Here is a 17693-nt window from a genome sequence, read left to right on the forward strand (position 1 = left end):
ATGGCCTCCAGAGGTCCCCTCCAACCTCAGTGTGTGATCTTGTTCTTAATCCTTGACTGTGTCCAAGCTGCTTTTAGAGAATAGACTGCTGTGAGCATCTTGTAGCATGGCAAGTGAGCTCAGTTCTGATGTAACAATTAGGTCTGGCAGACAAACATGCTCAGCAAGCCTTAGCTCTCCCATACTCTCTTCTTTTATCAGAGCTAAGACAGCCAACACAAGAGGTTGCAGCTCCATTAAGCTTTGTTTTGCAGCTCCATTAAGGTTTATTTGTTAAATGGCTTCCCAAGGCATACAACATGTTCCACAAGCTACTGCAGTCATTTTAATCCTCTTCAGCATTGTGACAAACATGGAAAGTAGCCTCACTTAAGTGCAAAATCTCACCCACAGCACTGAGGATATGACAGGGCACTCTGGGGGCAGGTGATCTTGATGAAACTGAGTCTGGATCTCATTTGAAAAAATGCTGGCCTGCATAGTTTACACTAATGACTTCCTGAGTAACTGAATTTACACAGAAAGTGGTAACTGGGATGAATTGCTTGTATAGTCAAAGAGAAACTGCTTCCAGCTTCATTTCAATCACCAGCTGCATGATCCACTCTAATGGATCTTGTCTCTGCTGAACTTAGTCTGCAATGCACTGCTCCTATCAAATGCTCTTTCTCCTGTTCAAATGCAGTTAATTGCCAGATGTGAATGTACAGACCTCCACAGTAAACAGGGCTATAAGAAACTGCAATTGTAACTTTTTCTACCTTTTCCTCAGTTCATCGTAGCAGTGACCTTTCATCTCTCTGGAGAGAGAAAGAAATGAGCTTTGATGACCACCTCTAAATGCTGTTTTCTGTAATTTCTGCCATCCTGGCTATGCACTACTGCTCTAATTGAGAACCAATTCACATTGACTACCAGGTAAGTTATCTACACCTCTCTCAACTTGCATTATAAATAAGAGAAATGCCAACTCACATTCATGGCCACTAATGACCATTTCCCCAATCAGCTCTTGATAGTATGACATACAGTAGGAAAAAAAGCCAGTATCATACAAAAGCAAAAAGGAACAAAGGCAATCTGTAGGGTAAATCTGTGTCTCCTACCTCCGCTCGACCTTCATAGTATGTTAGCATAGACTTCGTAAGTACAAAAAGCCTCTCTTTGTAGTTTAAGGGAGAAGTCCTCTTCTTCTGCTGTGATCTTTTAACCAAAATCTCTTGTAGGATAGTAGTCGTATTCATTTCAGCCACTTGTCAGCTCTCTTCTAGCCATTGAACATCAGTTCCTGTGAAGATGAGAAATAAAACATTATCAGATTTTGGAGGATCACAGAACTGGAGATTTCTCTAACAAGAAGAGCTTCTACTTATAAATGAAACTGCCTGAAAATACAGAAAGCTGGAGCTCACCTGGAAGTTTACAGAAGTTAATTATTAGACTAAAAAGTTCACTCTTTGCTCAGCTGAGGGCTGCACTGGCACATTCCCAGGAAGCCAAAAGCTGTATGTGACTGGGATGAAATAAGGTACACTGCAGACTCTGTCACAGAGAATGTGGGTGAGAAGTCTGAAATGTGCTCCAGGCAAACAGCAGTGTACAACTGCTCTTCATCACAAACCTGTCTAGAAGTTTCTAACCTGTCTAGAAGTTTTAATTGCTAAGGTCTGTCATGTACAAATGTCATTTGCAAAAGAGTTCTAAATACAAAACTGAAGATCACAGAATATCCTGCAGGGAAGAGGCCTACAAGGATGACTGAAGTCAAACTCCTGGCCCAGAACAGGACAGCCCTAAGCATCACACCATGTCTGAGAGCATTGTCCAAATGCTCCTTGAACTGTCAGGCATAGTGCTGTGACCACTTCCCTGGGGAGCCTGGTCCAGTGCCCAACCATCCTCTAAGTGAAAAACCTTTTTCTAATATCCAATCTAAACCTGTCCTGATGCGACTTCAGGCCAGTCCTGTCACTGATCACCACAGAAAAGAGAGCAGTGCCTGCCTCTCCTCTCCCCATCATAAGGAAGTTGCAGCTGCAATGAGATCTCTCCTCAGTCTCCTCCACACTGAACAGGTGTCCTCAGACATTCTTCATCTGAATTCCCCTCTAGACACTTCACCATCCTTGTTGCCCTCTTCTGGATGCTCCCCAATAGCTTAATGTCTTTCTTACATTGTGGCACCCAAACCTGCCCCCAGCACTCAAGGTGAGGCTGCCCCAGCTCAGAGCAGAGCAGGACAATTTCCTCCCTTGCCCAGCTGGCCATGCTGTGCCTGATGCACCCAGGACAGGGTTGTCCCTCGTGGCTGCCAGGGCACTGCTGGCTCATATTCAACTTGTCATGGACCAGGACCCCCGGGTCTCTTTCCACAGTGCTGCTTTCCAGACTCTCATTCCCTGGTCTATACACACAACCTGGAATGCCACGTGCCAGGTGCAGAATCCAGAACGTGCCCTTGTTGAACTTATTGGTGATTGCCCATCTCTCTAATTTATCAAGGGCTCTCTACAGGTCTCTTTCTGACCTTGAGGCAGTCAACAGCTCCTCCCAATTAAATATTTCTGGAAAACTCATTTAGTATTCTTTCAATCCTGCATCCAAGTTGCTTATGAGGATGTTGAAGAGTGCTGGGCCTAAAATGAAGCCCTGGAAAACTCCACTGGTGACCAGTCAGTCATCAGCCTGATCTAATCTCATTTACTACAACCATCTGTACCTAAGATGGATCACTAAAAATCATTTTGAAAATTTACCCCTAATTTATCAATGAAAATTTTCAGACACAAACGGTTGTTTAGAAGATGTCAGTTTGAGAACAAAGAAGCTTATTTTTCAAAAACTGCTAAGCATATGCCTTCCAGCTTCTGTTTAGAAAGACTTCATGCCGACCATCGAAATCAAGCAATTGAATTCAGACAGTTTTGGTCACTCAGTAACATCAAGCTGCTTTTGTTCTACACCATGGCTGATACCTGTAGGACAAACTTAGGAGCAAAATGCACCCACAGCTACTTTGCAAATTTGTGTCACAGTGGACACGGGAAGAACCACACGAGGACACGCTGGTGAGCGAAGCAGGAAAAGAGAGAGAGAGTTTATTTACAAAACCCAGTTTTATACATTTCCCATGGTGCCCGTGGATTGGAGGATGGAATTCCACCTCTCAATCCACGTTGGTCGAGCTAACTGTCAATCACATTTCTCCTCCTACCTAGAAATATGTAAACAATAAAAGACAGTTAGCAAAACATGGCCAGTGTTTATAGTAGAAAGTGTGATAAGGTGAAACTTCTGACTCCAATATGAAGAACATAACAGAAGGCTTAAAAAAGTCTTCAAAACCAGGGTGACAAATTTGGCTCCAGGGCAAAGACAGAGACATAGGCAATCTTTCTGTTCTTTGCAATGATGGCAGCTTAAACACAGCTGACCTCCTCCCTCACCAACTCACCCCTGTCCTGTCATGCCACGGTGCCTTGTGCAGGTGCAGGCGTTCCACTGCCGGGCTGGGAAGCAGGCTAGGGAAGGGACCCAACCAGACATTTCATCATGCAGCACAGGCAGCTGCCTGCACAGACTCATTAAATGAAGTGGCACTGAGGCAGGGATGAGAGGTGTGGGAGAGGTTGTGGAGAAGCTGTTGCAGAAATCTTTTTCCCCACTCCTTTTTGCTTTGCTCACTCTCTGCCAGCCCTGCCCATGGCACCACTTGGGCCCCACCTGAAGCTGTGCTCCAGAGCCAGGGGAGTTGCAGGCACAGACCTGGAGAGCAACTCAGGCCAGAGCAGCACAGCTGGAGCTGAAGCCATGGCATGAAGAAGGAACAGCAGCATCTGCTGAAGCACCAGTGACTGTGAACTCTCTCTCAACTGTGTGAAGGGAGCAGGGGGATAACCCAAACCAAAGCCCTAAAGTAAAACAAAAAATAATTCATTTTTCACAGGGCTTACTTTATGCACCTATTTACCACTTAGAGTATATCAGAATTCACTGGGGAAATGGCATACATATTCTTCTCTGCAGGCAACATAATTTCAGCATGGACAAAACAGCACTTTTCACAGAGTTGTGGGAGAGAATTCTTGAAAAACCACAAACCTCCTGACAACATTGCCTTACACGATTTAATTTTTAATAAAATCAAATGTAAGCAAACTCACTTTAGTGTATCTTGTTTTGTGAGCAATTAACTGCTGTCACAATACATGAAATGACAGCCTTTGCCTTCCAGTCCAGTCTTGATACTACTTTTCACTTCGACCAGCTGAGCACTCATGACCCATACTGCTGCTATCTCAACAACTGGAAGTTGTCAACAGCTTTAAAAAATCCTCCTCCTTCCTAGAAATATCTCTTCATATGTTAAAAAAATATTCAGTGGTTTAAATGGAACTACAAAATAAGACCAGGCTAGGATGCATAAGTTAAAGCTGATTATTGGATTGCAAATGGTGATTATTATGAATAATCTCTTTTTTTTATTTCTATTCTTCTGAAATATACATATACATTTTGTTGGTAATCTGTCATATTGCATTCTGGGAAGAAGGCAGATCTTTTTTAATCATTGGATATGTTATTTAACTGCTCAAGCTGACCAATTCTGATTTATTGCCCTTCTAAAAATAAATTGACAATCTTAAAGGTAATCGCAGAAGGAAGAATACTGCCATAAACTGAAAATACAAACATTGTCCAAAAAAGTAAAAGCCAGTACTAGCTTTAAGACCAGCTTAATGCACACAAAACTTTAGGGTTGCCATCACTGGCTCTCCCACTCAAAACAATTCAACTGTTCTCAATAGTAAAAATTCTCTGCTTGTACTCAAGAAAAACATAATTATTATCCATCTTATAAACTGCGAACTCAGAGATCTCTAGAGTGCTACATTAGAGAGCACAAGAAGGATTCAAAGTTAACTGTAATTTCAAATCTCAATACTGATAATGCTAATATATTTCATTTCTCTACCAGTTACATTAATATGACACAAGAATCAAAAAAATCCTTTTGACAAAATTTGGGTTAAAAAAATAAGAACATTGGCTAGTGTCTGCAGTTGGTTGCTACACTGAATAATCTCTGCTATGAAGATTTCAGCAGATTAGAACCAGTTTCCCAGGTCACAAGATCAGACTTTGAATCTGCATTTGGTCACAGAAACCTGTTTTATTTGGGGTTATTTCCAAGTCAATGGCTCTAGATACATTTCTGTTTCAATAAATAAGGCTCAGGATAACTGAATCTTCACCTATTATTCTGAAAGTTCTTTTTGAGACTAGCAATAATCCATTAAGAAGCCCCTGTAACAGCCACACTTACCTCTTATCAAACCCATATATCACTATTTTTTCTTCAGTACAGTTTTAGACATTTTCTGCACATTTTCCCTGCCCCTGCTTTCCCCCAAATCCTCCTTTGTTCCCAGACTATCCTTCAGAACATGAAGCTGTTGGCATGACAGATTATCTTGTTAGAAACAGCTGTGGGAGTTTCGGGCTCACACCCAATATAAACTTTTCACAATATTACTCGTGCCAAGGAATTGCCCTGTTCCCTGCCAGCCTTAGTTACATGGTAACAAATAAGATCTAATTTGCAGAGATGCTGAAAACTTAGAATTATGGTAGAAAACAGAAAGAGTTATGGATTCTCAACTTTTTTCAGAGCAGGAAAACATTCCCAACTTTAAGTATCAAAATATCTGCAGCAAGCTTGTGTTTCCCATCTTCACATTATACCAGTATTAATCTGTACAGCCATCAAGTCACCATACCCCTTCCTCAAAACAAATGAAAACAACTGTTCAGATAAGCCTTTTAAGTCAATATTGGTCCAAATGCACAAAGGACATTTTCACTTGTAGACAGAGCTTCTTATGCATGCCACCTTTCCCAGTTTTCACTGGGGAAAACTGAGCCACCAAGTGATGTGGTAAGCTCAGGTGTTGCAACACTACCCACCCCACATATCTTCTGGTTCCCACTCCCAGCTCCCAGATTGTGTTTGTTTATTGAAACAATTAGTCACCGTAAACTGTAAGCACCTGTACCTGGACTGTAAGCACCTCTAACATCCAGAAAGATGAATAAATGTATGAAACTTCCAGTGCAAGTCCTAGCGAGCAGAAAAGGGAAAGTGCATCCAGTCTGATCAGGGCTTCTCTCACACAAATGTAACAAGTAATTGTCACTTTTTAAGGCACAAATCTTTGCATCACACATAGTCATGGAGAGCCTCACAAGAAAAAAACACATTCTGAAAAACACAACGATACAAAAGGAACACTAGGAGGAAATATTTGTGGCTGAAAAGAAAAATAAAAGCAAAGTGGAACTGTTTTCTGAGTTTCAACACTTCAACACTTAGTGATAGTAAAATTTCCCCAGCAATTTGTGTCCTTCAGTGCAATGTCTTAACGTTAAGCTGATGGGCAATCAAGGCAGACAATCCCTCTAACAAATGAGCATCCTCAGTTTTCTGACTTGGATTTCATGCACCGTGCACAACTACTCTTTTTTCAGATTCCATACACATCAATCCAAACCCATGTCAACTCCAGATCCGAGTATTGAAAATGGACCTCCTAGGGCAGTAGATTAAAAATAAAATAATACAGAATATTCACTACTTCAATTTTTGAAAGTATCAATCTAAATGTTGATTTTAAAAACCCAAGTGGTACATAGTAATCCTTCCTCAAATCTGTAAGTTTCAGAATATTTTTTCTCCTTCATTTTAATTAATTCTGATCAGTTTGCTGATCAAGCTCATATTGTGTCCCTGCAAATGTCTGCAGTGGGGCAAGTGAAGAGGCAGCCCACTGCTCCTCTGGGCAGAGAGCAGAAACAGTGCAGGAGGAACAAGAACAGGAGAACTCCTTACCCTGTTTTTTCTGCTGAAGCTTCTGTTGCTTTATCATGAAACTATGAATTATTTACATAAGTATCCAGCACAGGCTTATTTGAATAATTACTACTCAGTGTAAGCAAGAGTTGCAAAATATACCCTTGTATTTCCTTTTTGCCCCACATCTAAGTTTGCAAATTCAAACTCCAAAGAATAAAATACAACTGTTATTAATCCCTGTTCAAAAGGTAAATTTCACGGAAATGCAAAAACAACAGAAATACACTTTGGCAAAAATCTGTCATAATTTTAAAATTCCAGTTCAGGGAAAAATACTGTAATAATATACAAAATGTATCACATCCAGAAAAAGGAGAAGAAAAAATATTTAGAAATATTTAGATTTACTTTTTTCCTCCTTTTTTTTTTTTTTTTTTTTAAACAGTAGATGCTCAGAAACCACTTCTGTCATATGCACGTTTGGATTTTTTAACTGTGAGAAATGTAATTTGGAGGGACTACTTTCTAATAGATTTCAAAATTATAGCCAAAGGTTTGCAAAAGCTTAGTTTCTCTTTGAAAAACAGCCAAACAATAAATAATCAAACCTTGCAAAAATAAAATCCATATTTGCCTGTATGAAATTTAGGTTTAAAAGTAAACAGGCTAAGGGGTTACTCTGTGACAGCTCTGACTGGAGATTCTGAAACCATGTGATGTTGCAAAATATCCGTCTTTCAGTCAGCTGAAAGGTACTCACATACACACACAGAAGAAGCATTTTATCACAGTCAGAACCAGTTTTCCAAGATTTCTTGCAAACAGGCTCAGTACATTTTACAAAATAAAACTTTTGTTTCCTTTTAGCATTCTAACTTGGGGTAAGCGAAGAACACGATGACGTGGTGGTCCCACTTAGGGTCATTTGGCACTGAGGTGGTTTGTCACACCAAACTGGAGCATCAGCTCATCAACCATTGCAAAAGAGAGCCCAAGTGCACAGAACAGCTCAGGAAAAATAGTTTTCCCTGTATAATGATGATTTAGTAGAATGGCATGTACACATCTCCAAATCATCTATAAACTCAGCTATTGCTCCTTACTGGGATTTCCTGCAAGCTATACACTCCAGTTACTAAGTTATCCTTCCACAGCTTTAGAGGACTACTTCTTCACAACTAAATGATTCAGGAAATTTATGAAACAAAAATTACATTATTATTATCCATCATGAAGAAAATATGTTGACATGGGCATTTTTTACTTGAAATTATTTAGTACTAAGTTCGATACCATACAAAAGATGGACTGATCAATTTTCACTATCCTCAACAACTTATATTTCCATTCATTCCTCTAGAGCTGAGTACCTGTAGTTTTCTTATTTCTCCCACACAAAAACTCTGCAGTATTTATAAACTTGCATCGACTACTTTGCCTTCAGTTTAATCAGACCAAAAACCTCTGTCATCTGTAATATTTTCAATAAAGCTGGAAATCAGCTTGGGACATGGGAAAGCAAGGCAAAAAAAAAAAAAAAAAAAAAGACTGAAATTTCAGTATTTTATATTAACCCTTAAAGGAGAGACAACAGATTTTACCAGGCCCAGACTTCATAGCTCAGGTTTATTTTTATTCTAAATATTATGCATAAAGCAGAATGAAAATGGCAAACAATCTTCTGTTGTCATCCAGTAAGTTTTTTCCTCTATGGTGCCATCACCAGGACTGCAAGAAGTTTGATTGTAGCTGGCAAGAGGAGGCAAAGCATAAAGAGATTTGCTTAACTCACTTGTCAGCACAAAGGTCTGGTGAAGAATTTGGCTTGGCTTACCTGCACAAATATAACTGACCCTCCCTGACAGAGAAAAGGTAAAAGATAAAGTAAGAACAAAAAGGGAAGGACAGGATCCAAATTGGGAAGAGGTATGTGGTGTACTGGCCCCTTTTACGTGTTTATGTACCTTTGAAAGGAAACAATCTGCTTTATTGTGGCGAGTGTTTCCAAAGTAAGCTTAGAGAGGGACATGGAAGAACTAACTCCAAACTGGCATGGCATTGGTTTGCAGGAGCAGAAGCTCCTGAAGAGCAGGGTCTATATGCTTCACTTCTACCCAGACCAAGGCTACTCCACCACCACCCCACTGGCTGTAGCACACTGCTAGTAGAGTACTTAGTAAAGCAGACTGCTGCCTCAGCCTTTTATCCAAAAATCCCCTGCCCATAAGAAGGGAAGAGAAACAGTTACACCCACTTACTAAAGAAACAGGCAAAGATGAGATTGGCAAAGGAAATGGGTGATGCTCGTGCAAAAGATTTCCCTACTTCTCCAGGAAGCTGAAGATTTAGAGGGCTGGGAAAATAAAAGCTCTATTAAACTAGAAGTTGAATCTAACTCTGTTAAGGAATCCTCAAGCTCTCTATCAAGCAGGAAGACAATTGCTGTTGTACATAAAACTGCAAATATGAGAAAAACAAATCAAATCTATTGGAAATAAAAATATAAAAAGAGGTCAACTGTGCCTGAGGGTATCCTTCTTTTCCACTACCATAAAAGAGTCAATTAACTTTCTTCACAATTTGAACTTGTCTTCTCAAATGTTATACAATCTCAGGCAAGCACATGATATATTAGACCAAAAATAAGCTCAATTTATTTCAATACTCAAGACACAGTCTAACTAAGATACTGAAATCCATACAAATTTTGACTGTCTTTACGCACAGGGAATGACTAATACTTCCCCAGATATTTCTCTTTCCAAACACTCCAAGACCTTTTTTCCCCAAACAGCTGCTTGTTTTCCACCTACTAAAGAACTACTTGTTCTCTGCCTGCTAGGCTCTGCGGAAGCTGCACACTAAGAAATACTTCAACAAACATGAAAACTTCTGCTGAAGACAAAGCTGTGAAGATGACTCAGATGAAGAACAACTGGCCCCATCTCACATGTCGACTAATGGATGTATTTACCTTCAAAGTATTTATTTTCAAGTAGTATTATAAGGTCACTGCATCAATGCTGCTTTTCCACACCTATTGAGCAACTGACTAGTCCCAACTGACAGGGCTCAGTGGGTGTGAAAAAGAAACATTTATCTGTATCTAAATAATAGATCTAAAGTTACAGGTCAGAACTGAGCAGGAAAAACCCAAGGCAGTGAGTGAGGAACAGAAAATATCCAAGTTTCCATTTGTCAAGTTTTCCTGTGTTGTTTTCACTGGGGTACAACCCCTCCGCTATAAAACAAGCACAAGAGATTGAACATAAAATGAACAACCATTTACATTTCAGCTGAGATGTTGTACTACTGTTCCCATGCGTGGCAAAGCAGCGGTGTTGGCAAGGTCAGCGTGCTTATCTTGTGATTCCAGACTGTCTTACCCTGTTATGTTGGATAGGTGTGCTTATTTTGGCTGGGGTAGAGTTAACTTTCCTCACAGTAGCTAATAAGGGGCTGTGTTTTGGAACTGTGTTGATCACAATGTTGATAATATAGAGATGGCTTTGTTATTGCAGGGCAGTGTTTGCACAGAGCCAGGACCTTTTCTGCTTTTTGTACTGACACACTGGAAAGGAGACTGGGCATGCATGGGAAATTAGAAGACACAGCTGGGACAGGTGACCCAAACTGACCACAGGGGTATTCCAGACCATGTGACATCACCTCACCTCACTTTATAAGTGGGGGCAAGAAGGAGGAAGGGGAGACATTTGGAGTTATGGCATTTACCTTTCCAAGAAACTGCTTTGCATGATGTAGACCTGCTTTCCTGGGGATGGCTGAACACCTGTCTACCCACGGGAAGTAGTGAAAGAAATCCTTGCTTTTACTTGCATTTCAGCCCCTTGCTAATAAAGTCTCCCCACAGGACTGAAAAGCCAGGCTGCAACCTTGACAAATTTCTTCTTCACATAAAGTGCATCCTAAGCAACAACAAATACCAAAGGACTTCAGCTTCATTCATGTCAATATGTAAGTATTCATTCAGGAGAGAAGTTTCTCACTGAATCTGAAAATAAACACAACTGACACAGTGCTGTGGTCTTGTGTTTTCCTTTTCCTCTGGGTAATGCAAGGTAGTGAGCATGTCTACCAAAGCAGCTTGTTATCTCTGCTCTCCTTGATGTCTGATCTCAGATGTTGAGGTGTTTCAAATGTTGCAAGTTAAGCAGGGAATGAGAGCATTTGTCAGGTGTCACTAAGACATTTATGGTCCTAAGAAGAGCATTCAGCTCAAACTCTTTGAGACATCACGCAATGCAGTCATTAATGCTTGACGGTATCTTACTCCACTCTGCTTATCCATGGTGAGACACAGGATATTAGCGAATCAATCAAACATCATCAGAACTTGGGCTGCCATAATCCAGGTCCCATTGAGGTCAAAATTGCAAGAAGTTAAGGCACTGCAAAGGTAAGACAAGACAGTTCTTTATGGTTAGGTCTCAGCTTTTCATGGGGAGTGCCTGCATCACACTGACTGATTCCAGAGTTAGTTTCTGGTTAAGAGATCCAGAAAAGTAACTAAACCAAATTGAGGGAATTTTGCTGCTTTCCCATGACTTCTATTTTTTCCATCAGAAAGCTGTAATCTCCTTCATGGCTGGAGTGCCTCGGTGGGAGGAGAAACTGCTGTGGTGGCAAGAGGCTGCCTGCAGCCCCTGACACAGAACGATGGCCCTCCTCTCACTGCTCTCACACTCCACAGCCTTTCACCGTGCCATTCTCCCAAACTCCTGCTGATAAAGCAGACCCTCACAGCTCATCTGATACACTGGAGCTGTGGCTATGTCTCCTTCCAACAACTGAACCTGCTGTGTTCAAAGACCACTGAGGATGACTGACCCAGCCTGCAGCTCTGAGGGGGAGATGGTGCTCATGGCTGACCACGACAAAGCAAACTGAAACAGTCCAGCCAGCCATGGTCTGAATGAAACAGCAAAATCACACGTGGCTACGTAACTAAACATGGAACAGATTATTGCAAGTGAGCTGAATTCAAGTTGCAGTGTTAGATGTCCTCATGTTAAAAAATATTATTTTAAGCATCTTTTCTGGATACAGATTAAGTAGAAATTTTAATTTCAAAAGACCCCAAAGTATACTTAAGATTATCAGTTTAGGGGATGTCCCATGTGACAGAAAAGGCCCATTCAGCTCAATTCACTTTGTACATCCCTTGAACTGGGTCACACAATCCAAGGTGGGAGAGTCCCCACCATTCTCCTCCTGCCATGGCATTGGGAATTGATGTGGTCTGCAAGTTCAGCTGGGAAGAGATGCTCAGAATAGGGGCAGGGAGGCAGGTAAAGTACACACAGTTATTTTTTCTGCCAGGATATGGAGCTTGCCCTGTGATACAGAACACCCTGTAAACAGGACAAGTAGCAACTTTGAACATATTAATACATGTATTATAATTATCTCACCTACCCTATAAGCTAGCACAGCAAATCTGACAAGATTTGTTCACAGGGCTGCCTAGGACAGATTTACAATGTTCAGTTAAAAAGGGCAGGTATCACCTGGGTCTGATGGTGAGTTACGTGGCTATCCTGTGGAGGGAAAAAAACCAAAACCAAAAACCACCAAGAGAGTCTTTTTTGTTTCATAAACATAAATGGTCAGGAGCTTGTCCCAGTCCAGTGTACAGTCCACACTCCCTGGAAGGGCAGCATCCCAGTGTCCTGTCCAGACCCTCCTACAGAAAGAAGAATCCTGCTTCCTCTACTACCCAGTGCCATGTTTTTCTGCCCCACATTCAATTGAAACTGAGGCCTTCTTACAAAGTTAATCAGATCACAGCTTGTAATAGGCACAAGGCTGAACAAAACCTTTCCTCACAGGAAACTCAGCTGTGACCTATTTGAGCCTACACGAAGCGATACCCTATGTGTGGCAAAGTGGTACCCATTCACATATCTGCTGATAAGAGAAATGGAAATGAGAAAAAGCAGGAGTGCCAAGAAAGTCCTTGCTCACATCCTACATGCCTCAACACGCTACTTTTTTTTTTCCCCCCTTTTTTCCTGCATTTGTTTAAAGTTGCATAGGATTTTTACCTTAAGAGCTGAGACAGAGTAGCCCAGTTGGTGGCCTGGTGCTTTGCCTCAGCAGAGGAGTTGTGACTGCAAACATGGGCAAACACTTCTTCCCATCACCAACACCTGAGTCCCACAGCTGGCCTCAGCAGATGGGAAACAGCTCTTGTACATCAGCTGCTGGCCAGGCTCAGACTGTCCCAGAGCAGCTCCTCTCTCTGCAGCAGGCTCCTGAAAACCCTATCTCCTGCCCACCCCACAAAGGCAGGACCACATCACGCTAAGCATGAGCTTTACTGAACTGCCCAAAATACAGGACAGTCATTAAACCAAGAGGAGTCTTTTCAGCAATGTAATTTCCTCCTAAATGTTTGGGTATTGTCCAAACCAAAGACAACTTCTAGGTGATGTCATTCTTCCTAAGAAAGGTAAACCCTGCCCATAATGGACAGACCTACTATCAGAAGACTTCTGTAATTCTTCCCAAGAGTTCACAACCCCATCCCAACACCGTGGCCTCTTCACAGTATTTGTAAGAAATGGCTCTTTCCATCCCACCTCCATGCCCAGAAAATGCAAAAACCTGCTCCCCTCCCCACAAAGCACTTTCTACAATGAGACTGTCTTCACATGGGTACACAGCTGAGTATCTGTTCTTCAAGGTTTTCTCTCACATGGTGTTTTCCCTGACTCTGACTCACAGCCCGTGTGGCTGAGCCGGGGCAGGGGATGACTGAGAACTGCCGGCGCTGTCAGGGCCACGGGGCAGTGCTTGGTTCCCCAGTTCCTCTTCTGCCACAGCAGACAAAGAGCACACATGTCCACCCAAACACTCATTTCCCTCCCTTGCACACTGCTTTCTTTCCTAAGGCTTTTTCCTTTAGAAAACAGAAAAACAGACTAGAAGCAGGAGAGCAGAATGCTCCTCTGCCTGAGTGCTGGCAGAGCAAACTGGTGATTTGCTGCTAGAAGTAAACTGCTCCATTAACAAAAATACATGTCTTGAGACCTGACTGACCATCTGTTAAAACACAGGTGCAATTTCATGGGTCTCTGGAGAGTTGTGTCCCATTATACGAGAATTAGGGTAAATTGGGCTGATCCCTCTGCAATAAGGAGCAGAGGATGCAGCCAGAGTAGGGAGCATCTTTCCTTTGCATTTTCCAGAATGGAGAAAGCTACAGGTATCAGCAGGTCGTTTAATAAACTTCATCACTCTACCTTCCACAGTGCAACAACTGACTGACCATTGCCGACACTTTTTAGAATTGCTAATTCTGTGCAAATAGATGCATGTATGTAATAATAAAAGTATATGTAGCACAAATACAAAAATACATGATAGACTTCCTTCAGGAGCACATATGTAATTAGAAATATAAAACGTCCACCACCTCAGGCTTTCTCCATCATGCTAACCCGTACTTCACTCTGAGTACTGTTTTCCATATTTTTCAGCTTTTATAGTTGCTTATACTATTCCTGCAGGAGAGTCATTGTAGACTGTTACAACTGATTCTTTGGCATGCACAAATCTTCCTTTTTCAAAGAACGGTTCCAAGTTCAGCAGTGAAAAGGTAATAGGTTACTGAAAAAAGTCAAACCAAGCAAAAGTAGAAAAACTTCTTAGACATCAATGGTTAACAAAGGCTAAACACTATTTTCCATGACCTTTGCATTGACAGCAGGCAGCACAGACTTCTATTGTCTAAGAAAATGTTTTGCATATTTGAGGCATAAATATTTGTATGAAACTTACACTATTCTACACCTTTTCTTGTGTATCCAGTATATACGTTAACACAATACAGAGGGAATTAAATCTACAACAGGTTGCACCTATATTTGGTGGGGGCAGGAGGGAAGACTTTTCTTGATGCTTCCAAGTAATTCTATGAAATTAACCACTTCCCAGTTATTTTAACTTTATTACAGGATATCACATATCATGGCATTTCTGAATAAAACGTTGTTTCAGAGTAAGATGAAAAAATATTGAAAAAATATTGTTTTATCAGCTCTATTATTTTTCTCTCTTTTTATTCATTTTAGGCAGTCAGCCTAGTGGATACACTACAACATCAATTTCACAATGCCTACAACTAAGAATAAAATGTGATTTAACCTAGGATATAGTTCAAGCCTCACAGTCAATGGTTTTAAAATATTTCAAAGACTTAAAAAAATTCTATATTGACTTAAAAAAAAAGTGGTACTCCTATAAATTTTGAAGGGCTGATAAAAGCAGGCCTGGCAGTAGATAACCAGTGTTTCTTCAAGACAGAGGTGTAATTGCCAGTATGGGTTTGATTTGCACACCTGTGAGAGATTACCTTATCAAAACCAAAAAGGTGCCAAACATAATCACGCTGCTCTGCTTTCAGTAGTTTCAGCAGGCAAGCTCACATAGAAATTAACTATTTGGTTCAAAACAATCATAATATTCATTCAGAAATTTAGAGGAATGTATAAGGCACCCTTTCACTAAGAGCTAAATGCAGAGATAAATGTGATCATTTCATGATAAAATGTATTTCACAATAAATAAAACATAAAATAAACCCCAGAGAAACATGAGAGCATATCAGAGGAGAGTCAGATAGTAAACGGGCTCTTTCCTGCTGCAGTCCCCTTATAAACCATAACCATCAAATGGCTATCAGTATCTCCTCACCTACAAGACCAGTACCCAGCAAAGAAGACCAAGACACCTAAAGGGCCTCCTCTGCACAGGAGAAATGATCTGAGCAGCACAGCTGGCGTGTCAGAAGAAAAGCGTGTGCTTTCTGACAGCCCAAAATACTCTAAACATTTATGTAACAGCAGCAAATAATAGCTCATCTGCCAGTCTCTGAAGAGTTCTGAGAAACTGAATAAAACTTCACTTTCTGTCAGAGGTGAGACAGTCAGAGTATCAGAACCACATGCTGTAAAATGAAAACAAATGCTCCAGAAGCAAGTACTCACAAGACACCTTTTGCCTGCACCTCTATCTACTACAGTCATTTTTTCCACCTATAGAAGCTACAGTCTCATGTATTTGACTCATAAAACAACCCTTAACTTCAGATTAGCATCTGTCATTTCAAGGAGGGAGCTCACGGTCATGCCTGTACTAAAAGCTCAGTTTACAGCTCAAATAATCACCCGTTCCAACTTAGAGGGCTGCAGAAAGGAGCACTATGCGAGTCTCCTCTCCTACTGCACAAGCAGCAGGTGTGCTGCACCCCAGTACGAGCATTCACTGCCAAGAGAGGGGAACCCCATGTGGGACAGGAAGGAGCAGGAAATATTAGGATGACTGAACTCACACAGAAGGCAATTTTTGTCTTGAGACAAGGTGAAACAGTCAGCAAAGCTCAGCGGTTACATGGAGGTAAGACTTGGAGAAGAAAGTCACATAAACAAGGAAATACTCAGCAGTGTTGGCTTTCAAATGGATTTGGTGGTCTGGGCCACAACCCCTTATATCACACACACTTAAAGCAATTTTAAGCACAGTTTTAAAAGACGGCTTTTGCCGCTGCTCTTGCTTACGGCTGCAGTGACACCTGTGCGCCGAGGCAGCGGCGCCTCCACTCCGCACACGCTCGGACCCGCGAACGGCGGCGGCTGCGGGGGCTCCCAGACCGCACCCCGGGCGGCTCCCGCGGCGGGGCGCGGCTGCGGCTGCCGGCACCGGGCAGCCCCGGCCGGCGGAGCTGCACGAACCGCCCCGCTCCCTCCGCGGGTCGGCCCCGCCGCTCGGCACCGCCGGCTCTGCCCTACCTGGGTGTCCCGGCCGCCGTCGCGGAAGGAGTCCGGGTGCCGGCGGCGTGGAGGGAGGCGGAAGGAGGGAGGGAAGAAGGGAGAGAGGCACCGCACTGCTTCGCTCCGGCCCGGGAAGGCACCTCCTCCCGCCGAGCGCGGCTCCCCGCGGAGGAAGCGGCGGGGGGGCCGTGCTGTCCGGGCGCCCTCAGCGCTGAGGGCGGGCGCGGCACGGCGAGAAGCCAAACTGAGGCGTCCCACGCCCACGCCACTCCCCGACGGGAGCTGTCTGGAATCCTGTCCGTGAAGTACAAGAAAAAGGCAAATTACATAACTCGGAGCAGGTTGCAAACTCTCCCCCAAAATCTACGTTCTTGGCCTCAGCTGGCTTTAAATTGTGTGAAGGCTGAGCTTTGACTACAGCATTTCTCTTACGAAACCACGGTGAGAACGAGTGCTCGCAGAGCTCCGGGCTGGGCCTTGGTGAGGCGGTGGGCACAGCCTACTCCATCCCGAGCGGGCTGTGCACCCCGCGGCTGCTCCTCTCCAATGCCCATCGGCGATCTGCTCATGTCCCAGTGACCCCCGGGGTTACAGTGCCTGCCTTCATAATTAACCAATGCACAACAGTCACATCCAGCCACCCCAAACCTGAGGCCGGAATAAGTGAAGTGGCTTTTTGCGCCTCTCCAGTGCCTGTGTTGAGTTCAGGGTCTGTATGGCTTGCAGGCTCTTTTCTTTACCTTCTTTCCTTCTCTTAGCCCAGTCTGACCTATAGAAACTGTCACTGCAAAACCACATTCAAAGCAGAAGATCTTGTAAAGTTCAGTGGAAATACATCTCTCACATTTCAGTCAGTCTAGAGGAAAGCAAGCAGGGTCTATGCTGTTTGCAAGAGAATTCTTTTGTTGTGATTAGTGTGTAATAGCTGTATTAACACAGATGTCTTTCTGTTCAGCTCAAAGGAAATGACTTGCAGGGCCTTTGTTTTCACTTGAGGGATTTCCTCCAACTTGGTTTGGCACTGTGGCTGTATCTCCCATGCC

The 17693-nt window shown here is 42.6% G+C and overlaps 1 protein-coding gene across 1 annotated transcript in view; it reads right to left on the reverse strand.

The window, feature by feature from the left end:
- TEC (tec protein tyrosine kinase) overlaps positions 1–16866 on the reverse strand; it is a 52285-nt gene extending 35419 nt beyond the window's left edge. The window contains exons 1-2 of the mRNA XM_063401893.1: positions 16669–16866; positions 1107–1288 (exon numbers count right to left, since the gene is read on the reverse strand). Coding sequence (XP_063257963.1) covers positions 1107–1244 — 138 coding nt within the window. The 5' untranslated portion in view covers positions 1245–1288; positions 16669–16866. The remainder of the gene's footprint in view (positions 1–1106; positions 1289–16668) is intronic.
- Between the last annotated feature and the right edge of the window lie 827 nt (positions 16867–17693).

Source organism: Prinia subflava, chromosome 7, assembly GCF_021018805.1.
Source record: "Prinia subflava isolate CZ2003 ecotype Zambia chromosome 7, Cam_Psub_1.2, whole genome shotgun sequence".
NCBI lineage: Eukaryota > Metazoa > Chordata > Aves > Passeriformes > Cisticolidae > Prinia > Prinia subflava.